Here is a 23,577-nt window from a genome sequence, read left to right as displayed (position 1 = left end):
GAAGGTGATGGAGCATTACTCTCACATCCACACAAGTTTAAATGCATAAGCTCAGAATTCTTTCAAACACACCTTATAATAAGAAAAATTAACTTAATACACTGCCTACTTATCAGGAGATGATTTTCTAGCACACGAGTTGTTCTGTACCTAGAGAAAGATTTTGTTCTCTTTCTATGAAATTATAATCTATTTTATTCAAGGTCTATTTAATACTTTATTCAAGGTCTATTTAATACTTTTGGGAAAATGGAGGGGAAAAAAAGGCAGTGTAAATCCCAAATAGTTAAAACATTTTGGGGATTGAAGCAATTATTAGAGAAAACTGCTCATCTGAACTGTATGATCTTTGTACATATGGCTTCTCTTCATGTATTCCTGTACAATTTGTGTACACAGCCGTGACAAGAGTTTTTCTTGTCGTGAGCATCTGCTGGACCCATCGTGTGTGCTGTGCCTACCACTGTGAACAGTTCCAGTGGCACTGCTGAAGCACCTGCCACACACACGCTCTCTGCAGAGGCACTCAGAGCCCAGAGGAACCTGAAAGGCAGCAGGGAACAGCAAATCAATGGGCTCCAGCTGGAGTCCAGAAAACTTGGGGTTTTTTTTACCTTCTGGTAATACCTCAGGGTGGTGCACAGCGGTGCACTTGTAACGACAGCTCCCTGAGGCACAGGGCAGAAGTGACCCATTTCTGTACTTTCCTTTTGGTAGCCATGATATATGCTCTGAATTGTAGTGGTTTTAACTGGAGTAGAGCTAATTTTCTTCACAGTGGCTGGTATGGGGCCATGTTTTGGATTTGTGCTACACAGGGCTGATAATATAGAGATGTATTTGTTATTGCTGAGCAGGGCTCACACAGAGTCAAGGCTTTTTTTGCTTTTTGTACTGCCATGGTGGCAAGGAAGTTGGAAGGAGACACAGCCAGGACAGGGAACCCAAACTAACCAAAGGAATATTCCAGACCATAGGACATCATGCTCAGTATATAGAGATGGGGGAAAGAAGGAGGAAGCGGGGGGTGTTTGGAGAGATGAAGTTTTGTCTTCCCAAGTCACTGTTACATGTGATAGGGCCCTGCCTTCCTGGACATGGCTAAACACCTGTCTGCCCATGGAAAGCAATTAATTAATTCCTTGATTTGCTTTGCTTGTGCGTGTGACTTTTGCTTTCCCTACTAAATTGTCTTTATCTCTACCCCTGAGTTTTCTAGCTTTTACCTTTCTGATTCTGTCCCTAATCCTGCTATTGGGGTGATGAGCAAGTGGCTGTGTGGAACTTAGCTGCTGGCAGGGGTTAAACCATGGCAATCTTCTCTTAGGGTGCAGATGTTTTACAATCAGACTTACATGTTCTTGAGGACAAGATTCAGATGATCTAAGCTCAGCAATCACTCTGCTGCACACTCCCAAGTGATTACAGTGGTTAGAAACAGCCAGTCCACCAGCAATAAGTAAGATGTGTCTCCCTCCATTGACTGCACAGACTCAAGAAGTCCAAATCAGATGCTTATGTTTGCATAGCTATAGATGTCAGTTGAATCTCACCCCAAAAATTTAAGTTGTACACTCAAAATGTTGTACACTTCCTTGTACACTCAAATATGGCATTGTCAACATATGAATACAAAAGAATTAACTATATTGACTGAAACATGAGCTGAAATTAATTTCATTTTAAATTCTTCACAGGTGTCAAGGCAAATAAGCAACTTCTGGCTGTTTGATTCAATTATTTTTCACTATAACTACATTCCTTTACTAAGCAATTAAAATTCCATTGAGGGAGCAGAGCCTAGCTATCAGCTCTTAAACTGACTGGTAAAAAATTCTTGTTTGTAAAACTAATTCTGTCTATATTAAAATATTTATTTGAAATTAAATGATTACTGTGAATCTCTGTGAATACAGTCTGTGCTGTCAAAAGGCTGAAGGGCAACCTTCCTAAATGAGATTTTGTTGAGTTTGAGCAGAGTAAAAACCTTCCTGCACTAGAAATATATGTTGTCCAGGGCCAGTAATATTTATCTAGACATTCTTGTTCAAAACCCCCCTAAAATAGTTTATGCCACCTGTCTCCATTAGCTGATGTCCAGCACCCCAGCACCATTCAGTGTTGTTCTTCAACCATTCAGAAATTGCAATGTGTTAACTGACAATGTTTAATACTTTTTGCTGCAAGATGAAACATCCTAATATCAAAAACAATGTTAGGATTTTTTAATTAGATTTTATTTATTTTAAACATCTTCTGTTCAAGGATTTCAGGAGGCACTACTTAGATACTTTTCTTCCTTAAATAGAAAAGAGCAGGTTGTTTTAATGTTTGTACTGAATAATATTAGCTGTCTGCCCTGCCATCTTTGTAGATTCCAGAAGTACTTGATTAAACAATGAAAAAATGCATTTTTACTAGATGTAACATAGGTTAGGCTTGTTGCTTCATCTATAACTGTTGTAGTAATGTGTGATTCAGATGTTTTAAAGACATCAGGGTATGAATAAGACATATTAAAATAATGACTGCTGAGAACCTATTTTATACAGTAACATAAGAATCTCTCAAATATTGTCATTGTCATATTTGCAAAAATGACATGAACATACAGGTTTTTATAGCAGTTTATAAGAACTGCTTTAAGAACTGTTAATAACAGTTTATAATAACTGTTTATAAGAACTGAACCTTGCCCAGAGAGATTGTGGAGTCTCCCTCACTGGAGATATTCAAGAATTGTCTGGACGCAATCCTATGCCATGTGCTCTGGGAGGACCCTACTTGAGCAGGGAGGTTGGACCAGATGTATTCCTGTGGTCCCATCCTACCTGACCCATTCCAAGATTTTGTGATTCTGTGGTTGAAGACTTAAAACTTGGAGTTCTAGATAGCATTACATCACCCATAGTGAAAACACGGCTACGGGAACAGGGAAAATTAATCTTCTTTTCATAAACACTCTAATTCTCTCCAAATCTGTTCCCAACTTCATCTTACATTTAAACTGAAACTTTAAGAAACTATGTGAAATGAAAGGTTTAGTGCCTTATTCAAGAATATGTTCCATCCTTGACCTATAGTACTGAGGAAGAATTAAACTGATGCTTTGTCTTGCGTAATTAATTTATATAGTTTAGCTCAGTGAGCTTAATACATCACTTTGACCAGAAGATCAGTACTAGCAAAAGTAGATCAACAATACTATATGATATTACATGCAGTATATGGATAAATATGGGTACCTAGTTTTCAAGTGAAAAATCTGAAACACTTCGACATAGATGCTCAGGATTAGTCTACTACCTATAATATTTAGTCTTTAAGTTATTTTGGTTTTTTGTCTCAGCATAGATACTTTGTATTAGTTTGAGTTACTAGATATTTTAACCTCTTATAACATAAATTCTACCAGTACTTTTAGACTGATACCCTTCACAAAGAGGAGAAAAAGTCCTTCTAGGAAGTTCTATCCGGCTATTTGGAAGACTAAACTAATTGCATCCCACAAGGGTCCATTTATCTCTTCACCAAAAAAGGGCCAAAATGCCCATTCAGACATGCAGTTTTCACACAAATACCTGGATTATGTAAAATCAAGAATAACATGAGTTTTAACATGGCAAGCTCTTATTAACATAAGACATAAATGTGTTTAACATGAGAAAGATTCACTCCTCAGACTGAGGAAGAGAGGCTACATCTTATTACCCAGAAGTAGACTAGAATGCAACCCCTCCATCCAAGAGATTTTCTCAAATATGCATAAAGATTCCCAGCAGTTTGAAGGAAGGTCTTGGTGGTAGCAAAGATATCTTGTTTATTCTGAAAGAAAGACAACTCATTGTGAGACTGAACTGGCTTTTATGCTTCTTATTTCCTTTTTCTCTCTCATAGGTATAAAAGCGCATTTTTAGGAAGAATCTGCAGTCTCCTGTTGCACGAATGTAACAATTTAGTTCAGCTGCTTTGATCTGTTATAATAACTTCTGACATCTTAGGTGCTACCATAACATGAAAACCTTTCAGATTAGGATGTGACTATTCACATTAGTGCTTGACTGGATCATAGTAAGGCTGCAGCATGGCATACATGGGTGTACCTATGTCCTTTTCACTGGGTTTTTCTTCAGTCTTTTTTCAGAGAGAGTTGTCACAGAAGCACTCATAGCAGGTAGGCATTAACTGGGTTGCCTCCTTAAATTTCTGTGTGGGATACTACACTTTAAAAATTAAAATTTCTTCTGAATTAAAGTAGCTTCAGTTTTTGTTATTCAATGAACTGATAAAAAAAAATTAGCTAACATCACTGATTTCTAAATTCACAGTCTTCATTAGAGCAGCTTAATTTTCCTGAGAGCCCATATGTAGACTAGTGCTAAAAACCTTTGAGCCTAGAAATGCAGTGTTACAATGGAAACAGAACAAAATAGTAATTTTAATGAATATAAGACAATCTGTGCTTCCAGTAATATAATTCTAAAGGAATACAAGTAGAAGCTGAGCTGCTAAAGAAGGTAAGAAACCATAACTTTTATTAAGAAGGACGAAATGATATTTTGAAGTACATGCTCATAGACTAACTGTTCTAAATGGCAGATTAGTTTTACTTCATTAGAGAGGATCTAATGATTATTTTGACTACAAAAGCTGCAGGAAATACTTCATAAAACTGCAAAGAATAATATTTCTTTCTAGAAAAAATAATGAATGAACTAAGTTTTGAATGCATTAATAAAACTATATGAATACAATTTTTTTTATCATCTGTATTGTATAAATTACAGCAAAAATACCAATCTGTACACATAAAAATCTATAGAATATTCATCAGAATAGGATTAAAAAATGCAAATTTTTCTTATATAAAGAAAAACCTTCTGCAAAGTTTCACAAATAGACTCATAGGAAAAATTTGTGGTTTTCACATAAGTCTCCCAACCAATTTCCAGATCTTTAAAGGCACCCTGCTTGAGTATCTATGTCATCTATAAAAATGTAAAAAGCAAAACCCTCAGCACAATCTCAGTTTCAAAAGCACACTCACAGTCAGTGCAGGATGCTCAATGAAAATCTGACCTATAGATGTTAAGAGAAAAAGTCTTCAGCAGAGGTTACATAATAATATGAAGGTTGAAAGGAACATCTGTAAAAGCTGCAGTGCTGAACATTATTACACTGAAGTCTCCTCTCTGAACTGGTAAAGTTGCAGAGTTTATAGAAAACTGCTGTGGACATTACATTAAAAGAAGACCCCATAGACAATATTTCACAACTCAAAATATTGTTTAAATAACTCATTGAGGGTACTGTATCAAATTGCCATGGCTAAAGGTGATAAATAACTCGGGTTTAGAAATATAAAATGTTTCAGAGTATCAGTGTGTGAAACTGTAAAATATCACTAAACTTACTATTTGAAAGAGACCCTGTATATCTAAGTTGAATTCAGTAAGAAGATATTTCTTTTATAAGAACTTCAATGAGGCACAAACTTTCTGTCTAGTATAATCTACTATGATTCATAGTTATTTATTCTATGCAAGGTTTATTTTTGAATGATGCATCAAAGTCTCCTGCATGAGTTTTCCTTGGTTTTAATATTAACCCCTATACAAAAAGGAGACAATAGATTTTTATTTTTATTGCCTCCATTCTTTCATGTTATAAAGTGCAGTAAGGTAGAATTCACCTGGAAAACCTTTAAGAGTCATCAGATCACTAATTGTGCTTCCTATTTTTTTATGATCGTGTAAAATGAAAAGCCAAAATCTTCCAAAGTGAAGGTATGATGATGAAATAATTAAAACTTGGAATATTCTTTGTTACTGTTCTTTCTCATGCCTACCTTTGAATAGTCTTCTGTGACTTTAAAAATGCTACAGTTTATTTAACATGGTGCTAATCGTGTTTTTAATTTTAAAAGTCAATAGAATTTGTAAATTATTACCAACCTAATAGAAACTAATTCACCCACTCCACTGTCAGAACCCTTCTGTTAGAGGCTTTGCTGTGCACGACAAACAAGTGCAATGATTCCAGGGCAAACACTACAGAAAATGATATATTTGCTCAAGCAAACAAAGGAAAAGTAGATTATTTATTTTGAGGTTATCAACTGCAATACATACTTTGCTGATTTTATGTAATTAAATCCATTCCATCCTGAAGCGACATGAGATCTATATAAGCATATACCGAGAATAGATATTACCAATATTAAAGCAGGAATGACTTTTACTGTTATAACTCACAACAAAATAGAGAATAAGCCCCAAAATTATTATAAACAAAGGGATCTTATGCCAGTTCATGTCTTTTCTATGTTGACAAATATGTATCATAAGTGCCTCTCAAACTCACTCAGTTCTTTGGCATCTGAAAACTTCTAGTTCTCTTGTTGTGAAAGCTAGTAGTGTGAAGATTTTTGAGTTCATGGGAAGATTGAATGTTCACAGTTCAGGGTCAGGCATTTGCAAAAATTTGCATATTTTGAGGAAGTACAAGCTTACAGTTGTTTTTCCTCTATGATCTGTCGCCGGTCCCTGTTGGCTGCAGCTTATTGGGCAAAGCAGTAAGAGCCATAATGGGCTGTTCCTACATTTTAAGTTGCTCAGGCACATCTTTTGCATAGGTGTTAAGTGGTGTCTTAGACAGCAGTTCACATTTTTCCTTGTTTTAAAAAGTGATGATTAGTCCAAATAGAAGGAAATTGAAATCAATTTATTAATTTCCCTTATATAACCATTTATCTTCTTTTGTTGGGTAGGAATGGGAACAGGTTTGTAGTAATTTTAGAATATTTAAGAACCAAAAGAGAAAATTTCCCCAGCCTAAGAGCTGCGCTAAAGCTAAGCATTTATTTTGATGAGAGATGCTTATTATAATCACTTTTTAATGATTTGCTCAGCAATTAAAATCAATCATGCTGCTTAATTTCTCTTAATTTGGATACTTCAGATATGAGCTTTATATGAAACCCTTCCTTCAAAACTTGATTAGCTGTTTTTAATAATCTCCATTACTCCTGAATCCTTCAACACACAAAATATTACTATTTTTTTCACTCACATCTATTTTTATTTCAGTTAAATTGCTGGTCCCAAGATATACAGTATATATTATGCTCTTCTCTGTGTATTTTTAATTTATCTCTCTTCACATTCTAGCCAGGCTCTCTGGACAACCAAAGCTGTATAAATGTCATTTAAATCTCTTTATGTTTGTCAAGTGGAACAATCTCATTCTATTTACATAGCTCCCATTATTTTAGCTTTAATGTTAAGATGCCACTGAAATTCCAAACTCGTATGTTTTGGCAGTGCATAACTTATTAATTTTAATTCCTCTTTTTCCATTGAATTTAATGAATCCTATAACATTAAACTCCAGGTACTTCATCATGACACTTGGCTATGGCTTTGAAAGTGAAGTTTGAATTTCAATTTCATGCTAGACCACTGCAGTCACACAACTGGGTAAGACAAGGGAGGGACTGAAGACTCCTCTGAGATGTCTTGTGCCTCATGCTGCAGTGACACAGACCTCACAAGAGTGGTCTTCCTCCCGCAAGTCCTGGCCACTACAGATCCTGCTAGGCATGAATGCAGGAATGTGGGAATCCTGGTCTGAGGTTTTGATGAAAGCGTAAGCCTGTATTTTGTGAAATGCTAGACCCAAAACAATTTCTAGAATTACAGAATCAAGGGCCATATTACCATTGCATTGTGATTTGGAATAAAAAAAAAAAAAAAAGAAAGCTTGCACCAAAAATGGAACAGCTGAATTGTATGAAATGTAAACTGTTAAGTAAGCTTTCATTTCAATAATACCATTTTTCATTTTCTGACCTTTCCCATCCAGGCTTGGTAATCTCTTGGATAGCATTAGAGAAGGCAAAGGTTATAAGACTTAACTGATATCCAATATTGTCAGTGTTAAAACCTTTGAAATGCTTCCTTCAGAAAGATGCACAAAAAAGGAAAATTAAAAACTGCAATTTTTTTTTTCCTCATTCATCTGTCTTCTGTCTTCAGGGCTTTTTGCTACTTGCAGCTTGAAACACAGATACAGCAAGTAGTCTAAGCAATCTCCTCAGGTCCTGATACACCAGCAATACATAGTTCATTATATTGTTTTCTCATGTCAAGGCCAAATATCAGTCATCAGCAGCTATTTATGGCCCATGTTTTTGAAACAGAAGGCAAAAACAGATGGAAAATAATAATCTCAAAACAGATAAAATCTATTTGTCTTTAACTAATTTGAACAATGTAGACCTTTCCCCATCAGTGCCAGAAGCACTGGTGAGATGCACTGATGAGTTCATCAGTATTGTTATTGATTATTATATTAGTGGGCAGGCAGGATATGGGGAGAAAAAAAAAGAGTAAAGAGAGTGAGTATACAGATTCTTCAGCATTTAGAGAGAAAAGCAATGATGCCTGCTCAGTTATTATTGCTTCTAAAATGTCACAGTATCCTGGCATCATGACAATAGAAGTTGAGCAACACAGGATTTAGATAATCCTAGTTTCCAAATCATAGGGCTAGAGGAGATTTTAAGAAATTATCAAATTTATCTCCACATCGCTAAGATAAATCAGCTTTTGCTGCATCATTTCTCAGTGCCTGCCTTGCCTATTCTTAAAAATCCTTCTTTATGTAGATGCTAGACAATAAAACTACTTATTTTTGTCCTTGTCACCAGAAAAATCTTGCTAATGTTTATGCAGAATATATTTTAAATGCTTGCTCTGCATCCCAGCCATTATAAAAGCAGATACTAAACACTTCTTCCTCGGTCATCACTTCTGTAATAACAATACTAACAGTAAAAAACCCTTATCTTGGTCAAAGTGCAGGACAGCTTTCTCCGCTTAAATTACAAAAGAACAAATATAAAAAAATACAATTGAACAAAGGGCATTTTGACTAAATCAGAAGGCAAAATGAAGGGGTGGAAGAGGACAGATCTGAGTGCCTTCATGAAGATAGTGAAACAGGAGATTGTGTACCTCAATGTATTTAGTGTACAGTCCGAGGTCTTGAGATGTAGGATCCAATCTGCACGTCTCAGCTTCATTTAATGATCTAGAGCAACTCAGGGTTTCCTGTTCTTCTGGTTTTAGTTATTCTGTACTTCTACTATCTACATCTCAGCTCTTTCAGGAAACTGACACTGATGTTTACTAACCAAATATATAAATATATATGCATTAATATATATACAATGACAAAATATTTTAGTTAAGGAAATTTTTAAGTTAAACTAATAACAAAGTGTTATTCCTTACTTTTAAGATACAGTGTTTTCGTCACCCATTATATCATTGGGTGGATCCAATATTAAATACATTGTATGCATACACATATATATAAAAGCATATATATAGCCTATATATATATTAGCATAACTATTAAATTACTTTTAAAATTACAATTAATTTAGAAAATTTAGGGAACGTTTGATTTCTTTATCAGGACCTTAATGTCTAATCAATCAAAATCAAACAGTACAGTATAATAGTAAAAACAAAGTAATAGTATAATCATATAACATAATAGATACAGCATAATAGGATCATATGATAAAGTAAAAAGGTTTGAAAATATCTAATTTATTAATAGAAAGTATATAAGCAGCCACAAGTAATGACAGAAGAACCTTGATCTTAGGGAATATGTCATTATAAGACCCTCACTTTATATCGTTACTGAACTATTTGGTAGTACTACTTTAAGTGAACCAGGGAATAGTCAGAAAAACAAAAGCAAGGAGGTACAGTTGAGATTAAATCTCAAATACAGTTACCTAAAGAAGGAACACAGCATCTTCAGAAGATTGCTGAAATCCTTGGACAAAGGTTGCCAGTGAGACTGTCAAGGGAGTCACAACCTCTCACTGGACTTTGGTGCTGCCACAGGACAGGACTGCCCAAGAAGATAAAGAAAAGTGGGCCTGTAGCTGTTTGATAAAATGATGTCACTAAGTTTCCTCATGTATCAATTAATAAATGACAGCTCCTATCTAACTTTTTAGAAATTCCTAAAGGTGCATATTGCCCACTGCTCTCTCTATGTGCTGTCTCACACTTTACTACCTCTCCTCACAGCCTTCTTTGATATGACTTTTGATACGACCTACTAATCCACACCACATTAACATAATGATTTTTATTACAAATAACTGCAACAAACTTTTTAGTAGTTTGGTCTCTGTCATCAGGAAGGGAAGATTTCCTGCTCAGAGAAATACTTGTTTTGCTGATAAAAGCAATAAAGCAAAAACTCAGAGATCAGCTCTCTGAAAATCTTTCTGCCATTCAAAAATGCTACTGTGTTATCAGCTGTGTAATGCACTGACTCCAGAGACACACATCTAGGACTTCAGCAGTTTATTATCTCTTCTTTGCCACTGCTGCTGAATGATGTCTCCCAAGCTGCTGCATATATAAAAAATACATGTTTCTCTTTTAAAATGTTTTATCTTCACATTTAACTTTTAGTTCTCTCATGGGAAACGATATATAATACGAGATTACTTCATACTTCACAGCCAGAGAAGGTTTTAAGCTTGAGTCTCTTACCACATACTGCATTAAAAGGAGCATTTTATAAAGACCAAGCTCAAACAAAAATCCATATTCTTTTTTGCCCAACACTTATTTTGTAAATGCCAATCCAGCTTCTTTTCCAGTTTTATGTGTTTTTTGTATGTTTAGGTGCTGTGAATTTGAAGGAAAAATGTCTGACAAACATTGGAGCTCTTTTTTCCTTTTTCCTAAACAGAGACCCAGGGAGATTTTATTTACTGAGTACAGGTGAAGCCTGAGAGAAGGGAACCCACGCTGATTTATTTTTCAAACTAATCTTGACACAGACACAAGGGAAACACCACACTTGACTTGAACAGAAGCTGTTTTAGCAAAATTTGATTTACAACAGAAAAAAGACAGAAGTGAGCCAGAAAGCTACCTTCTTAGGACACCTTCTCCGTTCCAGCAGGGGAGCCCATCGGCAGCCACCAGTTCGCTCCCGCACAGCTGATCCGCCAGGCCGCCGAAAAAGGCTCGGTAGGGCCGGAGATGCCTGATAAACTCCCTGCACACGGACACCAGAAATAATTGTCAGTGTCAACCAACAACACTGAGCTGCCTTGCTGTTGTGCATCTCTAAAACTTAAGGAATGTGTTTATTCCATTACTCTCCACTGGTTCCAGTGGTATTTTAAATTGATCTGTCAATAGACGAGTTTGATTATTTTAGATACGCTTCATTAGTTTATGAAGTTGATACTCCCACTGGTCAAATTAAAAAAAAAAAAAAGCCCCTACTTTACATATGCTCTGGAAAAGGAACTATTTCTTTCAACCTGAAATTTTCTTGCATTGTAGTAATGCAGTTTGAAATGTTATAGTTGGACAAATAGATGAAAAAATGCTCCAAAAAGAAGTATAGCAAACAAAAAAATAGGTGCAAATGAATAAATCTCCTGTTTTCCAAAATTGCTGACAAGAAGTCCCCTACCTATCTTTATAAATACTACAAAAAATATTTTTTAAAGTTATGCAGCAACTCAAGATTTAGATAAAATGGGTTTAAGATGTAGGTGTTCAGTATTTAGTAAGGATTTAAATAACCATCTGAAGGATTGTATCAGTTCTACAATGCACTGTGCTGGCAAGTTCTAAATTATGTATTGTTATTTTAAATAATTTTAAAAATGCCCAGAGGTAATGATAAGGTTTGTACTTAATTCAAAACAAATAAATTACTTTTTAGTTGGTATGTTCTTAACAGAATTGTGGTATTTAATATTAATTGTTTGTTTATGAACTGAAAATCTCTTCCTGGGAAACCCTTTCCTACTGGGAAAAATTAAAATACTTACTCATTCTGAAATGGAACATGACACATTACTGAGTTATCTGTGACCTGCAGGCACACAGAAAAGCCACACCAAATTTTGTACTCATTGCTCCATAACCCAGTTAACTTTATGTTAACTCTATTTATAGTGTCTGGAGTTGTGAAAAAATGCCAGAAATAGTACATACATGTCCCTATATTTAGTCACCATAGGACTATATGCTATAGGGAATTTAATTATTCAGTATTGTTTACTTCAAATTAAAACAAATAAAACATCAGTGATTTATACAGTCCATCATTTAAAAAGCCATACATTATTTCATGTAATAGGGCAAATATTTTACACAAACTACAGTGGTTTTGATTTACTGTGTCTATTAAATGTGATGTGAGTGCCCTACGAGTTCTAAAACTGCAGCTCTGAAAAATCCCATGTAGGGTCAATTTTGACGATGCAACATATAATTGCCTATGTGCATTAGGTTTTAAATATGATTCATCCACACTCTCCTAGCCATGAATAGTCATATCTTTTATTTCTCCACACCCAAAATTGAATCCAGTGTGCACAGTGGCTTTGCAATTTCCCTCCAAATGCCATTGGGTGGATTGATTTTGATTTTGTCTATGCTTTATGTTTACACTCTGGCTGAAAAATAGTGTTTAGAGGGTCCTCTCAAAGTGAACAGCTGGAATTTTTTCTGAAGAAGAAATAAAAATAAATAAATATGCCTGTCATAATATGTTGTCACAAACTGCATTCTAACAGAAAGGTCATTTGGTTTATTAGTAAAATGCAAAGATAAATTTAATAGAGAAGTAATAACTGATTTCAGCCCCTGTTGATGTCTGACCAAAATAGTTAGAAGGGCAAATGGTATGAATGTCAATTTTCACATGATCGTCCTCTAGACCAGATAGCATGTAATTATAGGCAGCTGACCACAAATGTGCAATTACAGTCAGTGGAAGCTGAAGATACTTTTTAACTGTTTATTTAGAAATGTTCTTTTTTTTTTTCTTTTACAATTTCACCCTCTGTACTAGAAGCTGTCTGCAGTAAGGAGAAAAAAGCATTATATACTTCCAAGTTTGTATGTTGCTATGGAAGGGTTTGCTTAGATTTTTTTAAATTCATCTAGCAATTTTTTGGCATCAAAAAAACAGAGAAATTGCTTTTCCTTCTTGTATCAAATAGTACCAAAAAATACCAGGTTAGGTCCAATAGGTAAAAATAATTCAGAAGTTCAGGTAGCAGCAACCCAACGTGTACATTGTAAACGTTCATCTGGACATTCTGCTGGAAAACTGAAGTACCACAGGAGGTAAATAAGGTGGAGTCAGAGAAGAGCACTTCCTTAAGAGCAGGCTGCAAGCACTTGCTGAAGTCACACTTCCATGTGAGGTTCTTACAGTTGCTATGGGAATACAGAGTGAAATGTAAAGTGATTGTGCCTAATAAGGAAGGAGGTGATCCAGGAGGTGGAAACTGCAGATGGTAGCAGACAGCAAGTTGTTAAACTGGAATCTGTATCAATGGATTTCAAACTTTCTTTGCCTTCCCCTTTTTGGTGCAGAGTTTACATGCCACGAAGAGTGTCCAGAATCTCAGACAGGTGAGAGAGAAGGGAAGGGAAGGAAAGGGAAAACAATGTTGCTTTGTGTTGCCCAATGCCTCTCATGCCCCTGTAGGTCTCTCAGGCGATCTCCCTGAGGCCAATACAGCATTCTGTGCTTTGAAACATGGAACAGTCCTGGTTTAAGTGGGATTTTGGAATATGGTATTGTGTTTGCAGAGTGTTAGCAATCATAAAATATCAAAAACTTGCATGTAACTGAGAAACATGCACCCGTGTAATGTGTATTCCCTGAAAAACATCTGTGCTGGCTGAAGTAAACTTCTGGTTTGCAAACCCTTCTGCAACCACAATGTTTTCAAAGCCCTCTATTTATATTTTGCATTGTTTTGGGTTTTGGGTTTTTTTTTTCCACTGGAGGTCCTTACACTGAGAAGAATGGTTTGCCTTTGAAGCTCAGAGGCACCTTGTCTTCTCCAGAAGTGAGCAATTATCAAGAGTGAGCAATTATTCCCTGCAATTCTCTCACTTCTGTTTCCTTCTCCATTACAAAGTGAAATGAGAGGAAAAAGAGGACAATGAAAACGTCTCTGTTTTAGCAAACACTATGACAGAAATGAAATTTCTGATTTTAACTTTGTACTTTATTTGCATAATGGAGCCTTCAATCTTAACTGCAACATTCCTAACGCCTTAGAGTGCTATTATGGTCATTAAAAACCTGATTAACTGGTTTAAATATAGACTGGCCTTTGAGATTCCTTCAGCTACCTAAGATATCTGCAGAAAGCTGGAAGCCACCACAGAATCAGAGAATCTGCTGATTTGGAAGGGACTCACAAGGATCTTTCAGCCCAACTCCTAGCCCTGCACAGGGCCATCCTCAAGAGTCTCACCAAGTGCCTGAGAGTATGCTCCAAACACTTCTTCAACACTGTCAGGCTTGAACTCCATGATACACCACCTATGATATGGGACACCTGTATCCTTCTTGGCAGGAGAAGATCAGCTGGGATACCCCAGGGTATCCCTGAGTGGCACTGGATGATTACAGACATGTGGACAGCTAAAATGACTTCTCCTTTCCACAGACTGTAATGGCAGCTCAAACACCAGCCTCACAGAGTTACATAAAGTTCACCCTGCAATGCTGAGCCAAGTTTAAATTAAATTTCCAAGCCTCTGCAGTCACTTCAGTTAACTATATACCAGCAAAAGAGCCAGAGAAAAAAAAAATCAGCAGGTTTTGCTTAAACAAGGCTTTCAAGATTTAGTCACAAATGCGGTTGTCTTTTTTTTTTTTTTACACTAGGAAGGTATGTAAGAAAAGTAATTAATTTTTCTGTCTTATCAGCTTGTACAAATAGTTTTTTGTAAAAAGCTACAGTTACTTTTGTCAAATTTAGTAATCACTGCTGCTATGTAAAGGTAAATGTAATTTTAAAAATTACATAGAGCTACGACTCATATTCTATCAATGTTATCTACTCTCCTAAATACTTTAAATCACACTAAATGACTCTGGTCATATGTACATTACTTCTGTAAACAAAATCTAGTCATGTAATTACCCTTTCCAAAATGTAACAGAGTACACTGTTTTGCTAAAATGCTTCATTCTTTGGAGATTTTATTTTCTAGTAATGCATGCCATTGCATTGAGTATAATCTACTTTATTCTTTCTTTCTGGCTGTGAAACTAATGTCTTACTTTCTTCTGTTGGTGAGTGTTTGTTCACTGCCTCTGGAGAACATCTTCAACCCTTGATTATCTTTGTTCTGATCAAAGGAGCAACTTGGAGAATGTTTAGGCTTTCTTACAGGAGGACCACATATCTTATTCACCTGAAAGGAAAAACAGCCACAAGAAGGAAAGAACACGTTAGCCACAATTGTTATGTATCTCTCAATGCAGTTTCACTAGATATTAACAAGAAAGAAAGACTAAGCTACGAAAAGCATAATTAATTATCACCCTGTTAAACACTGTATCCATAATGAATGCAGCAAACATATAATTATCAATTTTATAGTAGAAAAAAAGTAGTAAAAGCATTCCTTTTTTAAGGGATACCAAATGTGTAAGAAAGTCACAATGTATTTTATTGATTGTGGTGCATTTTTCCCAGTGTATTTTTATGGAGACTGTATCAGTATCCTCAGAGAATATCAGCATATTTACATTTTTTCTTTAATGTATCCCAAACACATTTTTAATATGCATTGAACTTTGTGCTTTCTTTCAGGGTTCATTAATTATTATGGCATGTTCAGCCCAGCTACACAAATATATAGTGGACAGTTAGCATGGTGGAAACTTGCATTATAACAATGAAAAACATTAAGGAAATGACCCAAGATGTAAGTTTAATGATATTGGACTACAGATGTTGAAAATATCAAGGAATTTTATGTCCAGCTTTCTGATCTAGATGTCAATGGATAAAAATTCACATGAAATCTCATTTTCTTCTTTCTAAAATATGATACTGAACATAGTATCACATAGTATGTCCTATGACATAGGACATCACATTCATAGCTTATTACTCTTCCTAGTCATTGAATAAAAAAATTATAAATATACACATATTTATTAAATAAGATATAGCTATGTTTGTAATTACATCTGAAAAGATATATTAAGCAGACTGAACAGCATGCATTTGTGTAAGCTGGCACTGGTGAAAAACTAATACTGTATATGATTTATGAAAACTTGGTAGTCATTAGGTAGTCAACTTTTAGAGAGAAAAAGGGAGAGAGAAGATCAATGTGGCCTCTAAGGCAGACATCCAATCATGAAGCAGAAACACATTCAAAATACTACCATGTTAAGGAAGGCGTGTATGCTACACAACAAGGATTACTGTTTCCTATTTTATATTCCCACATGTAGGCACAGAGACAGCAAATAAATCTAATTTTCAAGTCATCACACATTAAAGAGAGAAATGCAAGTCTTATGGACCATCTTTCCAACTAAGAGCTCCTGTAGAGGTAGTCAAGAAACACATTTAAAATTTAAAAGAGAATAAACACATTTCATTTTAATGAGTTTGTTGTCATGAATGTTGTATGTCGTGATAACGAAAGATTCACTGAACACACTTGCTTAGGTCAGTGAAAAGAAGAAAGAATCAGCATTAGAACACATAAGAACTACATAAGAACTAGTGTTCACCTTATGGTTTGAAATTGGAGGTAAAGTTGAAAGTGAGTAGTCCTTTTAGGCTGTGGTTCACATGTCACAATACAGGCAAGTTATAGTTTAGACCCCCTCCAAATGACATGCCCGAATTTACCTGCAAGACAATTATCTCTGGATTTATGACTAATGTCCTTTAAGGCATTACACTTTGAACATCACTTGAGGCATTCATCTCAATGTTTCTTCTTAGAGACAGTGTCTCTCTGGACAGCATATTACTACATTCCTTCTTGTCCTCAAATTCAGTTTCAAACCTCCTTCACTCTATTTTCTCCAGTAAAGCATTTCCCACATTAAAGCATATTCCACCAGCTTAACTGGACTCCTCATTTCCCACCCCCCCTTGTCTCTACACCTTTTCGGTGCTTCATGCATCCTTACACAAATTTGCTCCTTCAGTGCTGGCCTCTGCATCACCTTATCACATCAGCCTCTCTATGCCAATATAATGGAGATATACCAGAGACACAAAATGTTCCACTTTTATTTGTCTCACTTTTATCATATTCTTTTATGCTGACTGATGCGACACAGGGAGCATTGTGCTTATGATCAGCTTCTGTGACAAAGCAGCTGATTGTTCGAGTTGCCTCAGTTCCAGCTTCCCATACACTCTTCAGCTCTTGTCTGCCTTACCAAAAATAAAAATAAGGTTTAACAGAGTGAGAGTCAGATTCAGATGTTTGGGAAGGAGGCTCTGTCTCATGACAGGCCTGGGTCAGGTGTGTAGCGTGTTGTAGGTCTCAGGTGCCTTGTACATCTGAACTTGTCCAGGTACTGGCAGAGCCTGACTGCAGGGTGAGAGCCTGTGGGGAGAGGAGAAACAGGGTGGAGGTGACCTGCTGGCTAATGCAGCCCCTGAGCAGATGAGTAACAGTCCTTCAGGGAATAAAAAAAAAAAAAAAAAAAAAAAAAAAAAAAAAAAAAAGAGAAAGAAAAAAAAAGATAAAATGGCCCCACCTATAGTAAACTGAAAAAACCTTCACTAGGAAAACAAGACAATCCACAACTATCCATGTTTCTTGAATTTACAGTAAAGTCTCATTATATTTTGCTCTGACTAAAATGAATAAAAAAAATCAATAATTTTTACAGTCATAGTGCCTTGGAATATGGATGATACTTGTAGTATGTGTGCTGCACATAAACAGTTCTTTCAAAACACTGTCGTACAGTCTTTATTCTCTGAATCAATGTCTCAAGAAATGCATTTGAAATAGGAAATTTGCATTCACTGATACATGTAAATACAAACCACAGTTTCAAATACAAAATTTCTTAAAAATTAATCTTGGGTAAACTTTATATATAAAAATAGCATTAAGAAACAGTAATTATCTGAAATGTCTTTTTAAGAACTTTTTTTTCCCCAGTGTTGGAAAATCCTGAAAATTCTAACAAAAAGCATTTGCACAGCACCACATACACCTCTGCTATTCTCACAAAAATACACATGACAGTAATCATACTGCTGAGAACTCAGTTCTGTTAATGAGGGCAGCAGCACAGAATTAGCTCTTTAGCAGCCACTCACTTACCCAGACACAGTTTCTGAGGGATGAACTACTTCAGCATTTACAATGGTCATGTCAGCATCTCTGTAACCTTTCTCATATCTGTGATATTTAAACCTCTGGGATCACTGGCTTTGTATGATGTTGGCTATTCTTTCTGTGTCTGTACACCATGCTCATATTGCTCACCCAGCTAAACCCAGCCTGGGGTTTTTAAACTGCTCAGTAGTGTCTGTCACTTTTATGTCATTAACTTCCAGTGCAAGACAAATTTACTTTTGCCTCCCTCACTAGCCCAGTATTCATTATCACCTGGTTTCCGCGTAAACTTGTGCATATGAAAATATCATGTACTATCGTCTTGCCTTCAGGTGCCTGTTCTGTCTGTGATCCAAATAATTTGTAACTCAAACATTCCAGTATTTAATTTCCCAGCACAGGGCTGATGACAGTCTAAAAACCAAATAAATACAGTTTCCATAATAATTTGTGCTTTATATTTTTTAAATGCTTTCTTTATATCTACAGGAAGAAGTATATGTGATAAGTGTAACATCACCTAGTTGTATTTCTTGTGTTTTATGAAGTACAACTATAGCCATTAGCTACATTGTTTCCTAATTTTTAGTCTTTGCACTGCAAAATTAACCCTCCAATTGTGAAATCATTCAGTGCTATTACTGCCAGTCTTGAGAGACTGGAATCATAACTTTGAGAGAAGAGCAATGCTCTCACTACTCTACTGAAGTAGTAAGTGACCATTTTTGCAGCAATATCCGATCAGAATGTATTCCTACTGTCTTCCAGTGTCACTGGAATGGGATTTTCTCTGATTGTTTCCACAAACTGAGCATTTTTCTTGGCTTCAAAACTAAAAGAGTGTAAAGAATCATCCTCAAATGGGATGAAGAATAGAAAAGTGAAACAGAAAAGTCATCAGAAAAAGAATTTAGTGAGATGACTCTCACTGAATTTCATGAAGAATTAAAGACTTCCACAAAATTTTAAAACAGGCAAGCCTCAGCAACTTGCTAGGATTTTTTCTCTTTTTTTTTTTCCATTTTTGAAACCTTAAATACCACACAGTATTTAAGAGCATAAAAAGAAACTTCAGAAAATTATAAAATTCCTGATTTTCACAGTTCAGACAAACCTATTGTCATTATAGTCAGCATGCTGTTATTACGCACAATTTGTATGCCACAGTATGATGACTGAGTTAATTAAAAGCTCTTGTAATAACCACGCAGTTAAATTGCAATTAGTGCCACACATGAACTTTATGGCACTTTGATTTTGCTTGGTGTGATTCCTTGGAATGCCTACTTATGATTACTCACAGTTTGGAAAACTGGAGCATTATAAACCTTTGCATTTAAACAGGGCTGGACAAAGATGGGAGCATCACAGCAATAATGGTTGGACATTCTCCTCTAAGTTCAGACATTCAGTATGAGAAATGTGTCACGTTCTTTGTTTCAGTTTTGGTTTGTGCCTTTTGCTCTTTTTCCCCACAACACAAATGGCTTTTTCTGACCTCAGCATTTCCACCAAAATTATTTTACATCAAATGACTGAAGCAAACAATGCAGTGTCCTGTGATGCACTTCAAACTAGATTTACAAAGTCTCAGTAGACTCGAGTTTTAAATGCCTGCATGGACTATGGCCACAGTGATGCCTTGAAGGTCTGTGAGACTGGATCAATCTAATTAACACCTGACACATACTCCATTTACAGGAAATCCTAGAAATATATACATACATGCATCAAAAACTTAGAGTACTTGCTAAACCTACCAAAAAAACACATGAAAGAAACTTTCAAAATGAAGTTTCTTTCATGTTTTCAGACTCCTGATTCTGATACCCAGCCAGATCTGAGTAGAAGACCAAGAGGTTCTGTACCCAGAGAGGTGTCTTCTCCTGTTCCTCGATGCACAACACAGTCTAAGTGACTAGATATGCCATAATCTGATTTTATTTAATGCATGTTTTAGCTAGTGATTACTCTGGTGGCTTTAAATTCTAGCTGTCAGATCACAAACTTGCCATATTCCTTACAGTCAAATCCACTCAAACACTCATGACCAAATGGACAGCTGAAATCTAACTACCTTAAAATAAAGATAGAATGAAATATCACACTGGTTGGAAATCCATTTGTTACAAATAAAATTGTGGTTAATTTTCTTTTCCTTTCTAGAAATACAAAAGGATACTTTCTTCTAGAAACAGATTTTTGATGAGTTGCCAGCATTTGCAGCACCAGATTACTAATAAAAAATACCAAAGATTTTGATCAAGGAAAATAATGCATTACACTGCTATAGTTTCCCTGGTTTGTTTTATTTCAACTAAACCACGAGAGGGAGCATCAGTATTTCAGTATTCCCAAGCACTTCAGCAGCCTAGCAGCCTTCTATTGAGGGTTTTTAGGTTTCTGGGTTTTTTTGTTTTGTTTTGTTGGGGTTTTTTGTTTTTGTTTTTGTTTTTTCTTGGAACAGTTGCTCATTTAATCTCAAACTTCTGTTTCAAAAAAAAATATATATATTTTGATATATGAGAGGGCACACATGGCATGGGAGATTTAAGTATTCCCTATCAAAACAAAATCCAAGGTTTTGAAAACAAGGACAGCAAGCATGAGGTAATAAACATTTGCTTTTCCTTCAGAACAGGAAAAATATTAATATGCAATCATTAATGTGAGGAGAGACTTGTGAAGTACCAGGTTTGCAACGCAGGAAAACCATGAAGAAATTCTGTATTATTTTCTTTGCTTTCTTTCCAAATTTTGTCTTCTTTATCTGTGACTACTTGACTCTAACTATATGTCTCAGACACAGGAAAATAAGCAAGTTCTGGAGTTACAGTGGAGAATTACAAGATTCATACCTATGCTTAAGCATTTTACAGAATTTGCAGGAGAAGTCCATGACAAGTGAGGAGAAAAACATTGTGAACAAAAGCCTAGAAAATCAGACACTTAGAATAATACCTGCTAAAATTACTAAACAATTTAGAATCCCCTGTAAGACAAATTTCAAATAGACCTGCCAGCTAATGATATTTTCCAAGAAATTTTATTCAAAACTGAAATTGAAATTTCAGGTGATGCACAAAAATCTGCAGCTATAATTTTTCAAGAGAGACAGAGTTGGAAGTGGTTTCAAGCTCAAAGAGGACAAATCCAATTCAAAGAAAACTTGTGGAATATAAGGGTTTGTCTCACACCCAAGCAGGTGGTATTGAGGAAGAAGAAATGTAAACTGCAGATGCACAGAATGCACACCCACCAGCAAGGTAGTGGTAGCCTCCTCAGGAAAAAAAAAAAAAAAAAGGATTAAAGGATTACATGTTGGAAATAAAAGGGAAGTAATTTTCTGTGATTTATAAATTGAAGTACAACTTGGAGATACTGAACTAACAATTCCACTTGGTTTGGCACCATGCAGCACCACTGCCATGGGGAAATGCCCCATCCCTGGAAGTATTCAAGGCCAGGCTGGATTGGACCTTGAACATCTGGTCTGGTGGAAAGAGTCCCTGTCCATAGCAAGAGGGTGGAACTGGATGATCTTTAAAGTCCCTTGCAATGCAAACCATTCTGTGAGTCTACAAAATCTTCAGTCAAGAGCAAGGTAAGAGACAAAAATGCAAAGAGTTTGTAAACCTGCTTTGAATAATAAGTATTTTTTCATACGGTTTTGTAAAAGACTGCTGTTCAAGCTGTTGGATTTTAGGAGTCACAGTCCCCAACTTTCACATGACTGAGACTTGTATCTTCCTCTTAATACTACTTTTATCAAAATCAGTAATCCTGTCCAAGTTCTTGAGAACTCTGTTATCATTTCTTATCAACGTTTAATTATCTGTGCTTTCCTTCATAATTTTGCATGTTGGGGATTGCAAAATGAAATCTAAGAGCCCATTAAATATGAGCTACTTAATATAGTTTTAATTTGTGTCTTCTGGTCTTTAATCACTGAAATTGTAAATGGTTTTAATTCTGCTGCTCCATTCATGAGGGACTAACACTCAGCAAGTCTGGCAGCAAAAACAGTTTCTCCTCCTGAATGAAGCTGGAAGAAAAAAAAATTATTTTTTTTTTTCTTAACTTTAAATGACTTAATGTCAGGGGAAATCCGAATGTTGTCAGCCAAGTTACCCTGTAGCCAGAACACAGCACTGCCACTTCAAACTCTTCAAAGGCAGTTCAACAAAAACTGCTTCTTATGAGAGGCTGCCAGCTCTCCCAATCCAAGTCTGCTTCAGTGGATGCCAAGGTGTTTCATTTATGTTCAATGAAAACACTCCATGGCTCTCCTCCAAAAATAAATTATATAAAACCAGCAGTAGCCCTTTGCAAAGATCAGCTGCTTGTGTGTTGCTGGACTGATTTATTTATGCTTAGTTCAAATATACTTTATTACTCTTTATTTCTGCGTGCCCAGCAAATACAGCTCTGACACAGAGTGCTAACATTGTGCTGCCTTGTAGGACACAGGCAGAATTGTCCTTTAAATCTAGGTCTAAGATTATCCAGGGTCAACTGTGTAAACCAAAAGAAAGTCTGTAGAAATGTGACTGTCACTGAAAGCAGAACTGGGGGCCTATAACCTTTATTAGGCACGTAACTCACTTTAAATAAAAACCATATTTCAATTTACAATACATAAAGAATTAGTGAAAGCAAACCAAGTTGGTTGCATCAGCATATCTGCACAACATATTTACACTTTATTGCAGGCTGCTATTTATGTTCCAAAATTGTGAGGAGCACAGCAGTTTTGTTAGCAAAATTCTGTAACAGATTTTTGTTTTGATTTTGGTTTGTGCCTTTCATGATAATAAGAATCAAAAAAGTCAGAAAAAAAGGAGGGGAAAACCCACTATCTAGTTAGTATTTCAGAGATTCTATGTGTTTCCTCCCCATTCCAAACTGCAGCTTACAAGATCAATGTTTCCTCTTCCTGTATCTGTATATTAAGTGTTTCAATGGCTCCTCACTCTCTTCTTTGTACCTGGGAAAAACAGTTTTCCTTTAAGACCTTTCGCAATGTACAAGACAGTCACTTATTCATACATACTCATATCATTTCAGGGACCAAAACAGTCTAGAAAGCTCATTTGCTTCAAACTCCCTGGATTTGCCCTGAAAAAAGTTTCTCCCTTACAAGGAGTTGGCAACGATTTCAAGGCCAACCAAGATACCAGAAGTTTGCTCAGCTCAGTACCTCGCTCTTCGTGAAGTTATTCTGTTTCACAATGAAAAACAAAAAGCAGAGAAAAAACACAAATACAGCTTACAGAAAGGATTGTTAGTGTTCTTCTTTACACTTGTTCATACCTTCTACTCAGCTTTGGGGAAGGAGTAAAAAGTCCTTCTTTCTCTTTTT

General features: G+C 35.8%; 1 protein-coding gene across 9 annotated transcripts in view; it reads right to left on the bottom strand.

The window, feature by feature from the left end:
• Positions 1 to 23,577, bottom strand: part of GPC5 (glypican 5) — a 578,936-nt gene that overhangs the window by 455,854 nt on the left and 99,505 nt on the right. For all 9 annotated transcript variants that reach the window (XR_012056734.1, XM_072931209.1, XM_072931225.1 and 6 more), the window contains exons 4-5: positions 15,163 to 15,296; positions 10,978 to 11,103 (exon numbers count right to left, since the gene is read on the bottom strand). Coding sequence is in view for 8 of the 9 variants with exons in the window: in XM_072931209.1 (XP_072787310.1) it covers positions 10,978 to 11,103; positions 15,163 to 15,296 (260 nt within the window). In the remaining variant the exon portion in view is untranslated. The remainder of the gene's footprint in view (positions 1 to 10,977; positions 11,104 to 15,162; positions 15,297 to 23,577) is intronic.

Source organism: Taeniopygia guttata, chromosome 1 (assembly GCF_048771995.1).
Source record: "Taeniopygia guttata chromosome 1, bTaeGut7.mat, whole genome shotgun sequence".
Lineage (NCBI taxonomy): Eukaryota > Metazoa > Chordata > Aves > Passeriformes > Estrildidae > Taeniopygia > Taeniopygia guttata.
This window is presented reverse-complemented; position numbering and strand designations above follow the sequence as displayed.